The sequence below is a fragment of the Taudactylus pleione genome, unplaced genomic scaffold (assembly GCF_031769625.1).
Source record: "Taudactylus pleione unplaced genomic scaffold, aTauple2 ptg000032l, whole genome shotgun sequence".
NCBI classification, from domain to species: domain Eukaryota; kingdom Metazoa; phylum Chordata; class Amphibia; order Anura; family Myobatrachidae; genus Taudactylus; species Taudactylus pleione.
The window spans coordinates 40,003,772-40,024,738 of record NW_028284434.1 but is presented as its reverse complement, the minus strand read 5'-3'; the positions used below and the strand labels follow the sequence as shown (position 1 = coordinate 40,024,738).

The 20,967-nt window shown below is 42.3% G+C and overlaps 1 protein-coding gene across 7 annotated transcripts in view; it reads left to right on the top strand.

The window, feature by feature from the left end:
* MAD1L1 (mitotic arrest deficient 1 like 1) overlaps positions 1–20,967 on the top strand; it is an 811,364-nt gene that overhangs the window by 167,714 nt on the left and 622,683 nt on the right. For 5 of the 7 annotated variants that reach the window (XM_088452027.1, XM_088452030.1, XM_088452029.1 and 2 more), the window contains exon 12: positions 187–285. The exons of the other annotated variants lie outside the window; for them this stretch is intronic. In XM_088452027.1, coding sequence (XP_088308153.1) covers positions 187–285 — 99 coding nt within the window. The remainder of the gene's footprint in view (positions 1–186; positions 286–20,967) is intronic. 7 annotated transcript variants of the gene reach the window in all.

Below are 20,967 nucleotides of genomic sequence, written 5' to 3'. Positions count from 1 at the left end.
TTCAGGATGTAGTCGGCATTCCGACTGCCGGCGGTCAGAATCCCAACAGCAGTCTGAATCCCGGCTCCAGAATCCCGACCACTGACATCCCAATGGTATTAGGGTTAGGCCCTCGGGGGCTGGTTAGGCTGCTGGAAAGGTGGGTTAGGGGGAGGCTTAGGATACTTACCGGATTCTGTCTTACAGGTTGCCGCTGTCAGTATTCTGACCGTCGTCATCTTGACCACCAGGATCCCGTACCCAACCATACACACACGGGAACAACGTATGCAGTCACCACATCTTGTAAGGATAAGTGATCATAGACTCTTACAGTATAAGTACCGCCAGTATATGTTAAATATTAAATAATCTGTAATAAAGAAATATTATACATAGAAAGTGAGAACATGATGAACCTTGAAATATATATTCCTGATAGTTTTGTGTCTGTCACCCCATATATGGCTAGGTTTAACAGTGCACATACCTTTTTTAACTTAGATCAGTCACTAGCTGAATAATAATAATAGTATAAATAATAATTACTTGTGCTCTTTTTTTATATTGTATAAATGACCTTCACACACTCAGAGCATGGCCATTATGATAAATGTCTCAAACGCACTTATTAAAAAACACACTATATTTAGACTTTTTTTTCTAATTCGATAATTTGCAGCCTTTATTCATTCTATGAATTAGCCCCCTGACATTTTCCCTGACATTTGATGGTTCAGGAATGGAGCAAGCTGTTTCTTTGTCCATCATATGTATGGCAATAATGTTCATGTATTTAGTGTGTGTTTGTAAAAGAGTTCAAACACCTTTACTGTAACAACCATTCAACACCCTAAACACTGCCAACCGCTCAAGTGGTAGACCTGTAAATAACATAACCTGTGTATGGACTCTAATACACCTTAGACAAAAGTGATTGGACACTGACAGCAAATAGATCAACAAGATTTTATTGACGTCGGTACTTTGTAGGTCCACCACGTGCAGTGATTACTGCAGACACCCTTCTTGACAAACTGTCCACAAGTTCCGCCACAACAGCAGGCGTTTTGCCATTCCGCTAAGTACAGTGATTAACTGTGACACTGAAGAAAGTCTAGTCGGGTTAGAATACACTCGTCGCTCCAATTCTTCCTGTAGGATCTCAGTGGGATTAAGATCTGGACTCTGAGCTGGCCAATCCATGCGGGTTACGAGATATTCTGTATACCAGTCCAGGGTCGCCCTGGAAACATGACAGGTGGCATTGTCGTCCTGATAAAAACATTTGTTGTTTCCGTAGAATTGCAAGTGCTTGGGCCTCCCTACGAAGTGTCCTTGTCGAAACTGCCACATTAGTGGCCATTTGGAACTTGTGTGCAATGGTATGCATTTCTCTTGCACGGTTGTGTCCAATCACTTTTGTCTCCATAATGTAGATGAGCCGAACTAAATATGAGAAGTGCTAGTCATATAATCGGTAGTTGGTGATAATATGGGGGTCTTCTTGGCTAGTGGTCGAATGTGACTTCAGTCTTGTGAGAATGGGGTGACATGCATCAAGCCTAGGCATACCTCCCAACAGTCATGATTTTGGCAGGATAGTCCCACATTTTGGGCATTTTTTACCCCTTTTTTTTTTTTTGTCCCATTTTCATGATTTTACCCCTTGATTTTAGCCCCTGGGTTCCATTAGCACCCAAATAATGTTTGTGGCTAATTGGATACCAACCATGGTCTTATTCTCCTGGACATAACCTTTATAGCAATGAGCTAAATGATTAAATAACAATTAAATGAATTCACAAGTCATTAGAATGTTCCCGGATGTGTGATGGTGACTGACCTAGGATCTGAAATAAGACTGGGGATAGATGATAATAAAGTGCCACATCCGGGCTTGTGTGTGAAGGTCATAAAGGGACAGATACTAAGGGCCTAATTCTGAGTGGGACACAAGTCCATATGTGTAAGGCATCTAGGACATATTTGCAGACTGTGCCGCACCATGCATATACTCACCTTGGGGGAGGGTCCTTGCATGGCCAGTGTTCCCTCTGTGAAATTGACGTTTTTGGGTGTCAACTTGGCATCTACCATGCAAAATATGTTTGTTTAGTGTGTCTTGGGCATGTAGACAGGCTTCTTCTGTGTTATTCTGAGGCGTGCAGACGTAGAGTATCTTTCGCACCCCACATTAGGTTAGGTGTAAGTGCTGATACTGACGAGACAATGTGCAACGCAACTATACTCATCAAGCTTTACGGATACTCACATTGGCATAGGGTATTAACCACTTGCCTGGCGTCGGCACATGGGATGTGACAGCAGGCAGGTGGACTAACCCTGTTGCATCCCATGTGACCTCAGGCTCAACTCTGCCCACGGGTTCCGCCGTAGGCACTCCGATGCTCCATTTCCCCCAGCACATAGAGATGCAGCTGTGAATGAGATGTTGGCAGTCTCAGACCCCATGTGCCCTACGCCCGTGCCCTTGCGATCGGCATCCTGGCCACACACAATAAGTGCTTGGAGGGGAACTGAAAAGAACTTCACCTCTGAGCAGCACTATATAATTTCCAATCTGCAGATTGGGCTGATGTATGATCATCACCCCCTCAGCTACTTCCTGCTCATCAGTCCCCTCTAAGCTGCATGTTACTTGCTCCTCTGCACTCTGCATATAGGTGTGGTTAAGGTTAAGGGGTGGGAGTGAACACCTGGGGTATATAGGGATACTGGGGTTTGGGAGATAGTTTATATAATACAAATATATTGATCTATGGCCACGGAGGTTGGAGTTGCTAATAAAATGTAAAGGCTCTATGATCTGATAGTCACGCTCTCGGGCTGGTGCTAGACACACTGTAGGTGGAATTTTAATTACAAAAATACTTTTAAATACATTTTGAAAAAGATGTTATTAGACCAATTAATAATAAATTGTCAGTTCTTTTTGCTATAAAATTGTCGGTTAAGTGGTTAAATCTGGCTGCCGTGGCTGTCTGCCCTTGTGGGTTTTTTGCATTAGACTCAGAACCAGGCTGTAAATGTGAGTCAGTGTTACTCTCAGCAGGAGTAGTACCACCATTGTAGAACACAGTAAATCTCACATCCATCTAGGGAATTTGAAATTTTTATCCATGAATATTTGATTGGCTTACTCTCTTACCCCCCAGGCGAAAGGGGTGCACCCACCAACTTGTAAATGGCAAATATCTCTGTGGGAGTGGGTAGAACGATAGTTTGGATTGTTTGCTTCTCACCTTTTGCAAGTTGACATTATTTTGTGTCAGGTTTCCCAGTACAGGTTTCCTTGCGTAGGGCGGAGAAATGACCTTTTGTAAAATGATTAGCGCGCTGACCTTGTCAGAGATATCGTCGCATTAATGGGAGGCTTGGCAGCAAGCGTGTTGCATGTGTGAGCAGCAACATCTAGAAAAGCAATTTCAGGAAATGTAATGAAATCAAAACAAAAATGCCTCTTTTCTGATGGAAAGATGTTTATTAAGATAGGCTTTATGTAAGTGTGCTCGGGGAGAAATAATGTGTTTGAACTGCATACACTTGCTGTGTAACTCTCTCAGTGCTGGGAGGTTCTAGGTCAGACTACACAGGTCCTGAGTTAAGGTCAGCGATTTCTATCTACAGACATTTTGTCCCCAGCAATAGGGACATTTTAAGGTCTTTGTTTATTGACTATAAACCAGAGTGTGATTAATTTGTCTGGAAACTCATCAGCCACAAATAGAGAGAATATATTCTAGCATCCGCAGATCAGTAAAATGGTGTTAAAGCCTCATCCATTGTGCCCTCGTCTGTGATACAGGGGGAGAGTTTTCAATAAGCAATAATACAGGGGGAGAGGTATCAAGCAGTGGAAAGAAAGGAGCAGTGGATGAGTTGCCTATAGCAACAGGTGGAGATGTATTAAGCAGTGTAAAGAATGGAGGAGTGGACAAGTGGACAAGTTGCCTATAGCAACCAATCAGTTTTGAGGTAGCATTTGTCAAGTACTTTTCTATAAAATGTTAGGTAAATGATAATTCTTTGCTTTGGGAAACATGACACAGCTCATTTCATTTTAATGTCAGTACAAAATCTCATAATCTATGTAATTCATGAGGCTAGTGTTTACTCTTTAACAACTCCTGTCAGAGAGGAGATAAATAGTAACTTTGTGTGGGGTGCCGACAGGTCATTGTGGCCTGACCCTGGCCACTTTACTGGGTAAATGACTAGTATCCAGGTGGGTGGTTGTTAAAGTACCTCAGTGTTGAGGTGTGGCTGAATTAGATATAGGTCAGATAGTAGCTTGTTGCTGTGCAATATCATGAAACAGTGACCTTGACAGAACTGTTGCTTCCTCATTTGCTCACACAACAGCAGAGAGGCAAGGCTTTCCCACCCCGACCCAGACAACGAAAGTTCAAACTTATGCAAAAGATTTTCTTTTTTTATTAAGCTCAGGCAGTTTAAATGGGTCACTCCTATCAAATTTAATCTTTAAATGTTACTCAATAGTCATTCAATAAAGTGTTCAATAAGCACAAAATCACATTAAATGTGATACTCTGTGTTAGTGGACTATAACATGGTCTAGTCTCCGGGGAGTTCAGGAGAATGCAGCTGTATTCGGGAGTTCTGCAGACATTCCATGTGAATAAGTCAGTATCAACTAGCGTTTTATTTATATAATAAATGTATAACAGCTCAATTTGTATATGGGACACAACAGCACAGTGGTTTTATGCCTTTCAGTGCATTTGCCCTGGTTTGAATCTTCGTGCCATTTGTATGTGCTTCATGTGTGTGCATATGTTTATCTAGGGTGCTCTGATTTCCTCCTGCTGTCTGAAAACATACTGGCACATTACGTGACTGCCTGAGCTATGCTTTCTCCTAGCCCATACAGCAGTGATTTGTAGAAGTAGCTAGCCCTGAAGCGAATATAGTACAGTCTGGCAGCCATATTTGAAACACACTCAGGAGAGAACATAGCACGCTGGATAAAAAGCTTCTTGCATGATTATAAGTGTAGTATAGAACTTACAACTTGGTTACAGGTCCACTTTGAATAAATTCCTTTCATTTTTCTGTCTGTAATTGAGGCTTCAGGTTACCAAATTATAGGCACAGCACTGATTAACTGCAGAGTTACCAGCATGGAACGATTTTTTTCTCTTGTGCTACAGTACTTTGCTGCTGGGCAGGTAAATCCATGAGTGTCAGAAAGAGGGTGCACTGCGGAGTGGGTGTGGCCAGTTAACCCACCAGCATCACACGAACAGGCCGTATGCACTTTTGAAAAAAGTAATAGGAATTAAAATCTCATTTATTTTCCATCAGTATTACAAATACTGTATATAATTTTTGTTCTGTGCATCGTGGTCCTATTGCTTTGTATTTAGACAGCATTCTATGTACATTTATTAGCACATTTTATAGTGCATTTGTGGGGTTCTGTAAAATATTTCCTTGATCCTATATTGAGTTTCACAGTTTTTCTCCAATGCACAGAGACCTACCCCATCTATGTCACCCCTGTCTGTCTGCCCCTCCCCTTTAGAATGTAAGCTCTCACGAGCAGGGCCCTCATCCCTCACTTGCTTCTTCTTCTCTTACTTATGCTATCATTTACTCCTAACTCCCCACAACAGTATGTAACACTTGGTTGCTGCTTATTTGAGTGTTATGACCGCTACTGCAGAAATGTTTATAAGCTATGTCCTAGTCCTGCATTGTTTTGTACTGTTAATAACTCATTTGCTTATGTAAGGTGCATGCGTAATCCTTGTGGAACGATATAAATAAAGGATAATAATTACTGCTTCACAGAATTGAGATGTTTACGCATTGATTCTCATACTGATAAATTGTACGGTTTGCAAGGAGCCAGAACTTTGAACCCTCGGAGGCTCTAAACTTTCTAAGGCACATTGTTTAAATGGAACAATTAGAGGCCATTCCCTCCTTTTATGTGAAGTAGAGATCCCAAGGGGTTGTGTTTATTTCCAGGAATTAGCGATTCAGTTAGTCACTAATAAATCAGGAATTGATGACTCAAAGGTTGCAATGTAAAGCAAACATGATTCAGGGAATAGACCTTAGCGGTACAGTATCTTACAATACAGTAAGAGGCTTTCAGAACTGCAAACAAAAGAGAACCTCTCTCCCTCTAACTAAGAGTAACAGGCTGAGGAGAGATACCACAGAGTCTCCCAATTGCACTTAACTAAGAAAAAGCTAAAGGACAATATACTGGGTTAAAATACAGTGAAACTAATAAACTCAAGAGTTGTCTTTGGGACAACAATCAGACAAGGATTTTGGGTTCTTCCCGGAGTGTCGTACTTGCTGACACTGTGTGATTTGTGGGGTGGAGGAGAGGTCAGTTGCTGTGTCATGCTGTGCCAATTTTGAGGGGACACCTGAATTCCAGTTGAGTAGAAGAGCTGTTCCTGGTCTGAAGAGTCTTCCAGGAAAGCTGCAGTGAGCCATATTGATGTAGAAAGGAAATCAACAATGGTACTTTATATTATTCATTCTTCGCTTACATTATTCATCCTTTAGCTTGTCTGTCAGCAACTTTAGTGCGCCTAGATTGTTGCAGGTTATAACAGGAAATGACCTGGAAGCTGTTCCTTGTTGTCATCAATATATGTGGCATCTAGTAGTTTTAAAAGTACTTTCTTTCGCCAATAGAAATGTAATCTGCAGACCAGGGCCACCTGGAATGAAGGGCCACCTGGTCAAAGATGATTTGAGAGTTCTTGTCCTGCTCCAGGACTTCGATAAAATGTTTATTTATTGAGAACATCCCCTATGCCCTGAGGGCAAATATCCTCAGGTATTAGCATAATCTGTAGATTGTTGCTACAGCCTCTGTTATCAAGGTTGCCAACATGGAGCATGGAGTTCTTTCATCTCGTCAGCCTGAAGTGACTCCTGTAGTTTAACACAAATCATCTGTGGCATCCCTTGGCCTCCTCCAACGTGGCGACTCTCTCAGCTAGGTACAATTCATTTTCCTTGAGTTCGGAGACTTCAGCTCTATTTCATTCCTGCAGTCTTAACGCTAAAGATGAGAAGTCTGGTTTTATAGACAGTGTCTTAATATGTTTCACCCAACTCTCTTCTGTCTCAAAGCACTGCAGGAACTGAAAGGTATCTTCTGATAATTGTCCTTCCTGGTACACATGACATTCAAGGGAGCTGCAGCATGGAGAACAGCCAGAAATCTGTGGGTGCTGGCGCATATCCAAAGGCAGATGGCGCTCTAGCGTTTCCTGGTTTCCTTCGCTTTATCTTCGCCCACTGTGGAACCTGGGTGCTGTTATTGAGTTTCCTTTTGCTTAAAAATTAACTTAATTACAAGCAATATATGTACAATATAAGTTGGTAACCAGACACGTCCCCTATATGGCTGCTACTCAGCCATATTAGATTTGAGAGCTCTGTAATCAGTAAGCACCATGGTGCAAACAGAAGTATATAAGGAAGAATCAAATTGCTTGGCCAGAATTCTGTGTATAGTAGATAAGTCTCCAAAATTGTGTTTTTTTGAATTGGTGTAATATTTTTCATTGGATGCCAGGATTTACATGCACTGGACTGACTGACTAGGTGATATCAGTCTCTGGATATTATAGGTCATAGACATATTAGCACAGAGGAAACTGGATAAATGACTTAGGCGAATGTACATTAGTGTTCTCTGGTCCATTGATCTTAAATGGCTGGACAAGTTGAAAATTTACGCTACCCGATGGTGCTCATCTGCCCATGGACTGTATTGTTACTATGGGCTGTCTGCTGTGACTGTTTGCATGTTTTTATGGACAGTCTTTGCTCTTAACTATCTCTTTAACACTACACTTTTCTAACTATGGTGGTGCCCTGGGGTGGCTTAGCTGGGCCAGTTTGGGGGTGTCCTGAGCTCTGGATTTGAACCCTAGTATGTTAGGGACCTACCCGACAGAGGTTACCCGTATGTGGTGGGTAGGCCCATAACCTTGGCCAAGATTATGCCAAAAACCTCTATTCATTGCAAAAATGTATTTATTTATATATATATATATATATATATATATGTATGTGTGTGTATATATATATATATATATATATACAATCAGTTAATTTGGAGTTGAGCGCCTGTATTTCTTCTTGTTGTAAAAACTGTCCATGTTATTGACTGAAGAGGAGGAAATGTGACACGTGGGGTTTGGAGTGCATGAGGCTCTACAGAAACAGTATTGCATGGGACATGCTCAGGTTTGCCAGCTTTCTGTACAGTGCCTGGGAAGCTATTTTACAGTCACTGGCTGAATATGGTGCTGGTACAGTGCCCGGGAAGCTATTTTACAGTGTCGCTGGCTGAATATGGTGTCACTACAGTCCCCGAGAAGCTATTTTACAGTCACTGGCTGTATATGGTGTCGGTACAGTGCCCGGGAAGCTATTTTACAGTGTCACTGGCTGAATATGGTGTCATTACAGTGCCCGGAAGCTATTTTACAGGGTCACTGGCTGAATATGGTGTCATTACAGTGCCCGGGAAGCTAGTTTACAGTGTCACTGGCTGAATATGGTGTCACTACAGTCCCCGATAAGCTATTTTACAGTCACTGGCTGAATATGGTGTTGGTACAGTGCCCAGGAAGCTAGTTTACAGTGTCACTGGCTGTATATGGTGTCGGTACAGTGCCCGGGAAGCTATTTTACAGGGTCACTGGCTGAATATGGTGCTGGTACAGTGCCCGGAAGCTATTTTACAGGGTCACTGGCTGAATATGGTGTCATTACAGTGCCCGGAAGCTATTTTACAGGGTCACTGGCTGAATATGGTGTCATTACAGTGCCCGGGAAGCTAGTTTACAGTGTCACTGGCTGTATATGGTGTCATTACAGTACCCGGGAAGCTAGTTTACAGTGTCACTGGCTGAATATGGTGTTGGTACAGTGCCCGGGAAGCTATTTTGCAGTGTCACTGGCTGAATATGGTGTAATTACAGTGCCCGGGAAGCTATTTTGCAGTGTCACTGGCTGAATATGGTGTAATTTCAGTGTCCGGGAAGCTATTTTGCAGTGTCACTTGATGAATATGGTGTCCAATTAATTCACTTTCTTCTCTGAATTTCACATTTGAGAAACTGGCTACTTTGTTTATAATCTTATCCACATGCACAGTGTAATCTATTTAAAGCATATTACCTTCTACCCATCGACTATAGTTTACTTTATATGCATTTATTATTGACTTCATATTATCTCTCTCCTTGTTAAAAGCTGAACTCCATATTTCTCTATTACCCCATCCGTATGTCAGTGAGTCCTTCCCACACACTGTTCCGGTCTGGTGTGCATCTGGAGGCAGCATTTAGGGACCTCCTAAGAAGATCCTGCATAGAGTAAGGTCCTAACAGATTGCTGTATGGATTTGCAAAGGATTAAAGTTAATTAAAGAGCTGTTCTTTGCTTTGATTTGCCACTATCTGTCAGCTATTTACATGCTAATGCTAGGCTTGCCAGGGAGAATAGGAAAGGTGTCAGCAATGGGCATATTATCATACCAAGAGACAGAATAAAATAATGAGATGAGCAATTTATTTCTGAAGAGAAAAAAAAATCTCAGTATGAAAGTCTGTAGCTCAGTGGTTTGTGTGTTTTCATTGCTTGTGATCCCAGTGAAAATAATTCACTCCATTATAGTTGAATAATAAATTATAGTATAATACATAATACACACCAAAATCACAAAAGAGCAAAAATTATACACAACGGAGAGACGGCGGGTTTAGTCCCTTGTACTGTACAAAAATGCACATTGTAAGTAAAATTGTTCCTTATGTTATGTGCAAAGGGTCTAGACACGTAGTGTAAGAGGGTCTGCAATCTACATATTAATGTATGGTTTGTAAGAGAAATTGGTTGTAGCCTTGGTGTTTGCAGATGTCTCTCTCTGTCTCTCTCTGTCTCTCTCTCTCTCTCTCTCTCTCTGTCTCTCTCTCTCTCTCTCTCTCTCTCTCTCTCTCTCTATATATATATATATATATATATATATATATATATATATATATATTTTCTAAAAGATAAAGAACAACATGCCTTTTAGTGTACTGCAACTGCCGATAAATATAGTACGTATATATTACATGTTTGTGACTCTAATATTAGTCTACCTCAACCAATGTTTGTAACTGTTGTGCAAGACTAAAATAAAAAATTAGAAATAAAACATATTGGATTTGAATGCCATTAAACTTGAGATTTGATGCAGTCATTAGGTTAACATTTACCATAATGATGTCAACATTGTTGAAATGTCGGCATCCTCAGAATGTCGGGGGGTGGGGTAGGACAGGCATTTGGTTATGGTTTAGCTTGAAGGAGGGTTAGTGATAGGGATTTATGTTTAGCTATAGAGGAAAAAAATTTGGGTATGGGAGACTCAACCTGTACCATTCCCGATTTTGTTCTTTATGTAAAGGCTTTTTCTAAGTATTCCCAATATATTTGTAATAGATCTTGCTACGAGGTGATATCTGCCATAGTTATGTGAAACAGGACCCTGTATCTGGTCTCTCCTAAGCATTATTGCATCTATGTAACCTTGTCCTAGTAGACCCACAGCCCTATTACAGAAAATGTACATTGAATATTTTATTTAAACAGTTTTTGTGGAATAATACAAAACAAGTTACGTAATTCCCAGTGGTACAGATGCGTTGCATATAGGCCGGCGGTAAATCATGAATCCATTTGAAAGGGAAACGGTCGGGAAGCCGATGGATGGAATCCCGACTGCCAGCTTCCCGACTGTATAATCCTGGCAAGGGTTAAATGAAATCCCGACGCCTGTCATTTTCCCTTCGCCGGGAGCCCGACACCCGGCTAAACGATCGAAGGTAAGCCGGGCGAAGGGCGCAGACAGCCGCGGTGGGGGGGTCGGTTAGGTTTAGGGTTCCCTGGGGGGACTTAGGGTTAGGCACCCCCCCCAGAGGTTAGGTTTAGGCTAGGGGAAGTGAGGGTTAGGCTTAGGCACCCCTGGGGGGAGGTTAGGGTTGGGCACCCAACCCCCCCCCCCCCGGGGGATTTAGGATTAGGCGGCGGGGAAGGGGATTTAGGTTTAGGCACTTAAAGGAAGGTTAGGGTTAGGGGGTAAATCATACTGAATCAATTTGATAAAGCCTTCATTCTTTGTAATTTCAACTTCTTGTGGTTCTTAAGGGGTAAAATAATTCATTTTATGTTAATGGCCCGTTCTGTTGAAACAAGTCTGCTTGTCAAACAGCTAAAGTGAGAGCAGTTTTGTGTAGGTAACACAAATGTAATTAATTTCCCTTGTTCCTGCGGAAAGGAATCTCCGGTAGCGATGCCTGCTCTTTTCAGTAAGATAAAATTATAAAAGCTGATGTTATTTGTATAGAGTGTAAGAAGCTTACAGAAAGAAACAGTAGCAGGAATGTAGCTTGAAGCTAAGAGTTGTTTATACATTAAAAGTGTGTAACTTAGTTTTTTCCTGTTCTGTTTATTGTAGAGTGAGCAAATACATGTTGTCACTTTATCCAGCTTACGACACAGTGCTTGTGTAAGGTTTGACGTCTTAAAGACCCCAGAGGGTGTATTGTGACCTTGTCTTCAGTTTCCCAAAGGTGTTGCTGCCCCAAAGTGAACTGCATGAAATCTTGCGGAAGTTCATAGCTTGTTATCCTCTTTTGGGTTTGGATGAAGCCTGCACTCTTGTCTGACAAGACCATAAGGACCGAAGAACATTAGCCATAAACATTTTACTGTATAGCATCACTTGTGTGAATAAAAATCCGCATTTCACTGTATGTATATTGCTGGTCACTGACTCATAGTACTGCTGCATACTACTTACAGTACCTTGGCTTCTCTAAATATTCACTTTTATCTACACTAAAAACGAGCCATACGCATGCCATCATTATTATTATTATTATTATCATCATTTTTTTTTTTTTTTTTTTAATCTAACTGGGCAACCATTGTGCCAAATCAATATATGTTAGGACAATTGGTAATACCCCTTTTACACCAGCGCAGCGTTAACCCTGGTTGCTCCTTGGTGTAAAAGGGGACAGGGTTGGATTCCTGGGTCGAGTGACCCTGCAATCCAACCCAGGTAACTTGCAGGGTTTAACACTGGAATTACCCGTGAAACCCTGCTGTGTAAACGGCGCAATCCGGGTCACGATGACCTGGAGCACACCGCATGCCGGCTTCAGAGGCACTTGGTGATGACGTTATCTCCAAGCGTGAACTTCCACGGCGGAAGAGCCGGGTCACTGCAGACCCGGCTCCAGTGTGAACGGCGCCGACTCGGGAATATCCTGGGTCGGCGCCGGCTAAAATTCCAGGTCTGATCCGTGTTTGGAACCCTGGAGCTCATTCAGACCATCTCGCTATGATGTGATCACGCTCGTAGCTGGCCAATAGTTGCTTTCTGCGCATGCGTGAACCAGTAAGAGATCGGGATACGTTCGCATTATGCGCACAGACAGCCCTGCAGAGTGACTGACAGGAGAAGCCGTTTGTGGGTGGTGACAGGGGCTGGCTACTGGAAACGGGGGAGTGGAGGTGCGAAGGCAGGCGTGCATGAGTGTTTCAACGCCATTTCAAGGGCGTGCATATTTAAAAGGTGGCGTCATAGTACACCACTTGGGATTTCACTCTGAAGTGATCGCAGTGCTTGCGGCAGGGTATAGTCAACCTCAAGCGCTGCGAATGCATCCGATGGTGCTCGATGTATCAGTGTTTTCATTCACTTCTGGGAGATTACGTGTGCAGGTGGGCGTCTTTTGAATTGCTGGTGGGCATAGGCAAGCACTAAGTGATCGCACGCCAAGACATACTGGGCGTGCTAATGCCTCGAAGTGTGATTGCCTGCCTTGCTGGATGTGCGCTGGATTTGCATACACAGGGTGCAAGCGAACGCATCTAGCGAGAGAGTCTGAATGAGCTCACCTGTTCCAACGTCAGGGTCCGATCCGGAATTTGGGTATAAAAGCGGTATATGTCAAAGGATGCACATTGCTCAACTCAGTGCCTAAACAGCCGGGGCTCATACATCGCCAAATCTGGGCATCGGCGGTCAGGCTGAACAGCTGTATTACAGTGTTCACACCTAAGGCAGTGGTTCCCAAACTTTTTTGAATTACGGCACCCTAAAGTATCAACATTTTTGTCACTGCACCCCTAGTCCAAAACTTTCTTATTGAGAAATTCAGAGAAAAATATAAAATTAAGTAAATTATGCTTACCGGTCATCCTTAGGGTCATGGCTGTGGACAGGCTTGTTTTTCTGTTTTTCCACATATTTATGATTGACAGCAACCAGCGCTGGTTTTGCCCATCATGTTGACAATTCAATCTGGCCCTGGACCTTCAACCTGTGGCACCCCTAAAGTGTTCTGCGGCACCCCAGGGTTCCATGACACCCAGTTTGGGAACCACTGACCTAAGGTGTCACAGGTCTGCTTCATTTTGCAGTTAAAGTGAAATGTTTTGCAATTGTGCTGCTACTTGTAGGCCGCCAAGCCCAATTGCCTTACCTTCCTGCGTCATGGACTTGCAATCTGTTGTATGCATCAAAGAGCAAGGTTATATATATGTTTTAGTATGCCCAATGTAAACTGTAATCTTCCCTGCAAACTATAATCTCTGCCCTGTCAGCCTCTGTGAAACTTCCTCCTGTATACCAGTGCTCCAATTATCCTGCGCACAAAGCTGGTGACACACAGCCAATACTGCCATGTTTAAATCTCAACAACTCCTGGAACTAGGTTAGATTCACAATATTGATTTGTCATCTTCAAATGTCTGTTGTAAGCAGCGTGATGATACTAAAATATTTGGCACAGATACCTTGGCAACCATTAGTCTCCTACACATTGCATTTTGTCTGTTAGGGCAGTATAACTTTTTCTATACACAGTGCCAGGAGCCATCTCCAGGGCAGGTATGAAATATTCATGAATACGAAGTAATTGAAACTACAAACCTACTGACTAGAAGATGGGCATCCATCATGACATTGTCATTATTGTAGGAAGTCTTAGCCAGTTTACAATGCAAGCACCTGATTGGTTCTAAATGATCACACGAGGTTACATTGAAGAGCCAAACCTGAGTCTGTTTTAGAGGCAGATTCATGAGCTTTTCATTCCTCACTTCCCATAGAGGTGGGAACCGCATGTCACCTGAGGTTTTGATAGAATTTGGACTAATTTCTTCAACCCCTTAAAGTATAATTGGTTCTTCAGTCCACAAGACAGCGTCTTCTAACATTGCAGGAACCATGGAACAGAGAGAGCTGCACAATTTTCGATTTTCTCCAGCCTGGTGTTTGTGTGGGAGACTATTCGTACAAGTTGAGCTTTGATATTCTATCTTGACAGGTGCATTGTAATGTAAAAGTAATTTGTACATTCGTATATCCATGGCCATGAACTATTAGGTGTAATTGCTTTTGGAAAGTTTCTCAATGGAAAATGTAGTGTAAAGGTGCATATCCACAACGCGACCTTACTGAGCGATTGCACAATTACGACATCGTAATCGTGCAATTGCTCAGTAATCGGCCGCAAATCGGATATTTAAATGTCAATAACGACCAGCGTGCGCACACATTGCTATCTATCATCGCCCAAACATGCTGGTCAAACTGACGATGTCGGCAGGTTACCCATGTTTGGGGATGATTGATGTGTGTACACTGAACGATGAATCATTCAGTGTAGGCACTGCACCCCTAGGGAGACGACTGCACGATTACGATGTGCCCTGGGCTCTTGTAATGGATACGCACCTTAACTTCAAAATCAAATCAGCTGTGATACTATTCCTCCCTTAAGGCCCATACACACACTACACGATTTCTTTAACTATTTGGCCGATTCAGATACATCGGAATGATCGTTAAAAATGTGTAGATTGTATGCACTACATCGTGTAGTACCCGCTCCTGTGGGGTCGTTGGCCTCATCGTTCTGATCTTATGTACTGCATGAAAGATCAGGCGATGCGGCTGACTATCCTATACAGCGCTATGCGGGGGTCCAGGACATCGGGCAGTCAGGCACCAGATCGCCCAGTTTGTATGGACCACCCGATATGTTAGCCCGTCTGCGCTGGGATAATCGGCGACATCGCTGGATACACACATCGTTTAGTGTGTACCCAGCTTTACTCTCCACTCCCTGGCGTGGGTTGTCCCTTACTGGTTTTTTTCAGTAACACTGCAGAGTTTATTTTTCTGTCTGTAATACATTTTCCACAGGATTGCTTGTTACCTGCAACAAAGTTCTTTCCAACTTCAAAACCAGTTCTCAATTGGTGTCTCTCCCCTAAATTGCCCTTGTGACTGTCTTGTAGGAGGGTGGTAATGGACCTGCTGAGGGGAAGCTGATTTTGTCAGGCCTTAATTGTACCAGTGTTGGATCCAATTTCATGCTGTTGATACTTATCAGGATTCTATAGCTATAATGGTAGGTGTACTGGACAGTTTGTCAGACATTTCCATCCATCACCAGCATATGACAATATGTTTTGTAAGAACGATGTGAGATGCGCTGAATGCTGCCTGATTGAATTCCATCACCTTTTTCAATAGCTTATAGAAGCTGAAAATGGAGCCTTAAAACACCCAACTACTGCAACGTGTCTGTTCTCCAGTAACCTTGTGACTCTATCTCGCTGGCAGCCGTGGAATGACACCTCGCAGGCTCTTTGCTAGCAATCTGTAACTAATGATTCCATTCTTTTCTTATCTCTTATACTTATGGAAATGTGTCACTAATATTTCATCTCTGTTACACACTTAGATGTCCCAAGTTGGACATACCCGCCATCTACTGCACAAAGGAGGGCACTGCTAATGAAGGAGGAACTGCCCCCTCCCCCCTTTGCCAATTGCTGCACAGTACAGCTATGTAGATGTATATTGGCCTATCATACTAACACTTCCGTACATTTCTGAGCCATTTTAACTTTGAGCTGCAGCATTATGTGGGGTTTTTTATTGATTTTCTCTGCTCTTTCAGTTATTATGGGGAAGATGCACTAAGCCTCGGAGAGTGATAAAGTACCTACGAATCAGCTCCTGTAATTTTTCAAACAAAGCCTGTAAACTCACAGGAGCTGATTGATTGGTACTTAAACACTCCCCACTTTAGCACACTCCAATGCTTTGATGCATCTCCCCCATTGTGTGGAGCCAATAGCTGCACCATCCCCATTCCTAGATGCTGATCTGGTTTTGTTAAGACATATTTTTCCCATGTAGATAAATATACAGAACAATACAATCTTTCCAGTCGGTAGCGATGGAGTTTAAGGTTTAGAGCCACAGGTACACACCTCTCAATACTTAAGGTTTTGGCCTAGCAATCCTGATCAGCAAAGCCTGAAATGGAAAGAATATACTGTAAAATGTTTTTTTGTTTTCAATCAGTTGGGAGTGTGGTTGCAGAGGTTTGGGCGGGTATTTAGATTGGAGATCAGAATGGTCAGAAGTGGTCTAGGTCAATAACAGGTACAGTATCCTCATGTAGGCACAATTATGATGCGTACACACGGTCAGATATTACAGGACGATAAGAACAATAATGATATCGATCATATCGTTATCATTCATATCGTCCTGTTTTTGGGCCCCCCCAAACGATGTTCCATGTGCAGGCACGGATTATCTATATCGACCATCGCCCGTGCATGCAGGCCAACCTGGTCGATATTGACCAGGTTAGCCTGGTTACTATAGGGACCCAGGATCGTTGATCGTGGGTTCATATAGTCGTTTGGGGGGTTGGTGCATGTGCTGGATGTTCATTATTGAACATCCAGCACATGCAGGATGATCAGACACCGATATCTGATCGCTGTCTGATTGCTCCGTGTGTACAGGGACAGGCAATATCACAGCACTGGATGTGTTCAACTCCCTGCTTTCTGAAACATCAATATTTTTGCACAATGTTTCTCCACTAAATTTGATATCTATCTTTAACTGCCACCAAGGTGCTTTTTCCTACCCATCTCGGCCAAGAGCTAGTGCATATTGCTACTGTGCATGCGCAGTACAATATATCGTTATTTAGCAATTATCGTAATTTAAAGTAACAATACTCCCTTCCCCCATATGTAGTTTCTGTATAGACTTTAGAATATTGATACAGATTCAGCAACTGGCCATCCCTAACCCACAGCCTGCAGTAGATTGGCTGTGGGTGGAGAGCAGGGACTGTTTAGGAACTAATCCAGAAAGGATTAACCAGACTGGCTCAACTGGCTGTAGCACTAACTTCAAGTCGCCAATGTCTTGGGATCAAATCCAGAGGAGCTCCCAAAAATGTTTTATTGCGGGCTTGTGTTTCTAACTGAATTGAAAGAAGATTAATCATTCATATGTATATTTTTTTTGTTTTGTTTCTTTCTGCATTCTCCCCCCCCTTAATTGTGTTTTAATAAGATGTTCAGTATTGCTCAACCTGCCAGTGTAGCAAATTATCTGTTTATATTGCGATTTTTAAATTAATGGCATTAAGGAAATGTACTGTATTGTATTCAATTCAAATTGGATGTTTTCATCTGTGACTAAACTATCAAATCAGATATGCGTCTTGCTCGTTTATCTTGCTGTTCTATACATTTTTGAGTTAGAAAAGAAAAACAACGATTCTATTACTTTTTGTATTTGGCATTGCATTAGTTGGTTGAAGCCGTGCAGTAGTATTCTTATCTCTAGGAGGAGTAATGAATTCAGATTCTCCATGATAAAGGGTGGAGGGCTCTGTGTTAGAGACGTCCCTATATGGGTGGAGTGTGTATGTTCTCTGTTTTCTCAGTATATACTCGAAAAGACTGGTGAGTTCATTTGCTTCTGATAAAATCTTTGTGTGTGTGTCATTGGGAACTATGAGCTCCCATGGGGTGACAGCTGATGTCAGTACTTATATATTCTCCATAATGCAATGCTTATAATAACTCTCGTTCTATAAATAAATGTTAATGGTGATACTTTAATTTTTATTTGTGGTGAACCATTATCTGTAAAAGTTGGCCTCCTGCCATGATAAAGTGGTCCTTGTCAGGGACCCCAGTAGGTATCCCTGAGTTTGCATTCTGACTATAGTAAGGCTCGACAAATTTTTTGAATATCTCTGAGCCAGCTTCACATTTTTGAGCCAAACAAACATTTGCAATCAAAATATGAAAACTTATATAGTACACCATTCATGTCCCCAAGGCTTTCCCACATGCCCGTCTCTGCTGCCCACTAATAGTATGCCATCAACTCATACAATGATATACCACAGTGCCCTCGTACATAATGTGCCACACTGTATTTCCCCAATTCATAGTATGCCACACCAGTGACTCCAATACATAGTATGCCACACCACTGTGCCTCCAATACATAGTATGCCACACAGTGCCCCTTAATGCATAGTATGTCACACCATAGTGCCCCTAATACATAGTATGCCACACCATAGTGCCTCCAATACATGGTATGCCACACCACAGTGCCCCTTAATACATAGTATTTCACAGCACAGTGCCTCCAATACATGGTATGCCACAGCACAGTGTCTCCAATATATGGTATGCTACACCACAGTGCCCCCAGTGCATTGCATGCCACACCACAGGGCCTCCAAAATGTGTCTTTGTATAATTTAAATGAATGTGTACAGAGGCAAGGCTGCTGTCCCTGCATCTCTTGCTTGGGATGACATCTGAGACACCAGCAGAACGACCTGGCTTGGTCTCATTGACTCTTCATAGGTGGTCTAGTGACTTACTTGTAGCTGGGCCATCAAAGGAACACCAGGAGATGATGTCATCCTGGTAAAGGTGTTTGACTTGGTCTATTAAGGAGTCCAGGGATCTGATCTCATTCGGCAGCCTTGGCCCGCTCTGCCTCCGCTGCTGCTGTCAAATGTACATTTGTGCAGAGCCCCTGCAGTATGAGCAGCCTGGAGAGCTTCCAGGGAAACATCCAACATATTTATTATCCGGATTTTTGTTACAGCAACTGGACTTTTAACCTATGCGTGCATATTTACCCTCCACCTAGGAGTTGAATTATTTGTCTTTCTCGATCCACGACAATTTGTTTCTTTTTTACTCTGAAATTGTTTCAATGTTTGTGTTCAATATGATAGATGCCTTTGCTTAGTAAAACAAACAGAACTTTTTTGGTCAATATTTTAGAATATTTTATTAAAGCTCCAGAGTCATTAATCTCTCTCAATTTGGATTTGTGATCATTGTTAATTTAGATTAGTATGATTGTTAGATATCTGTTAGCGCTCCCTGTTTCTTTTCCTGACAAACCAGCCCACACAGTCCAGATAGTGTGGAAGGGCAGCGAGCAGCATTTGGTCTGAATGACAGTCACACAGCGGCCCTCCTCCCAGCATAGCAGGTCCCCGTGGCTTCAGCTTGCCTGGGATCCTGCATTTCTGTGCTCATCAGGGACTCTTCCAGAAAGCCCAGCACAATCCTCTCCGCTCAGAGTCTGGGGACGACATTTAAGCAGTACTAAAGCTGTGAGGAGAGCTAGGCCAATACACTTGTCAGCGAAGCAATGCATTTTGCAGGGCCCACGCAATATTTGAAAGGCTGCCAGTGCCAAACAGAACAGCCTATAGCACCTCCAATCACAAAACAGAGGTGGGGTCTAATTTGCATGACTAGTGCCGGATGTGCGATAGTCATGCAGTGTGGAGTGGACAGAGCAGAGTTTTGTTTCCTTACTGTCATCACTGACTGGCCAAGGTCTCTACAAATCCGGCTGCCAGGTGTAAAATCTGAGTCGCCATAGTGACCTGGCTCCTGGGATTTGTTGAATTCTGAACTATGGTCAGAGCAGGTAATTTGATTCACCTTGACTGGCACACTAGTGTCAGCACTGCGATTGCACAGATCCCCATGTCCTGATGGATCAAGGGCAAAGCCAATTATAATACTCGCAATTAGTAATCTATCACTCTGCCCGTTATACGTCTTCTGCCACCACCCGTGGTAATCAAAGGAACGTCAGGTCCACTCAACACTCTATCACAATTGCGCAGGCTCAGCGACACAAACTATCAGTTAGTTTGGTCTTCCACTGCTTCTAGCAATTACAGGTACAGCATAAAATTTGATTTAGTAGCTTCCTTGAAGACTGGTGTCCTGTAGCATATATGAAATAGACTAATAAAGGACACTTTATTTACAAAAGAGGTATAATTCTTAGTTACAGAATTATATAAAAAAAGGGTTATAAAATTACATGGACAAACATATGTTGCAATTTCAAATAAAAAGGAAAAAACTTACTAAATGTAACACGCAGCTTTTTCAGACTGAGAGGAATGGCAGGAAATCCAGGCTTCAACTTAGAATTGATCCCCCAAAGTCTGATATAGAGCGAAGGACTCCTATACCTTTTATCAGTTGTTCCCACCTCCCTAATGATGTCATGAGCAAGTCTCTGATGACTGGCTGACCAGGTAATTAAATCAGGGTCCATCTGATGACTGCTCACGTAATTTTTAACTTGAGTACAAAAAACTGTACATAATGTCCCCTGTGTAATAGCTAAATGAAATATGGTATGTTCACATTAATTTATATTATTTAAGCCATCAAATGAGTGCAAGCACAACTGCAATGCGATGTGAGATTGGTTAGATACCTCATTTCACTGGAACCGTACATCCTAGTGATTCTTAAATCTAACCTGTGTATAGATTTCCAATATATTTCTTGGATTTTGGGAACTCCTAGTTATTATAGAAAAAAACTATTTTACTTAAAAAAAAAAAAAACAAGAAAAAAAAAGGTAAAATATGGTGAGACTGCTTCTGCTTACACCCGGTGTTTAGACTGCTGAGTACTTCTGCTGTGTTCGGCCAGCTTGATCTCTCCTAGTAATCTATATCCAGTCACAGACACAAGGCTCTTTTTACC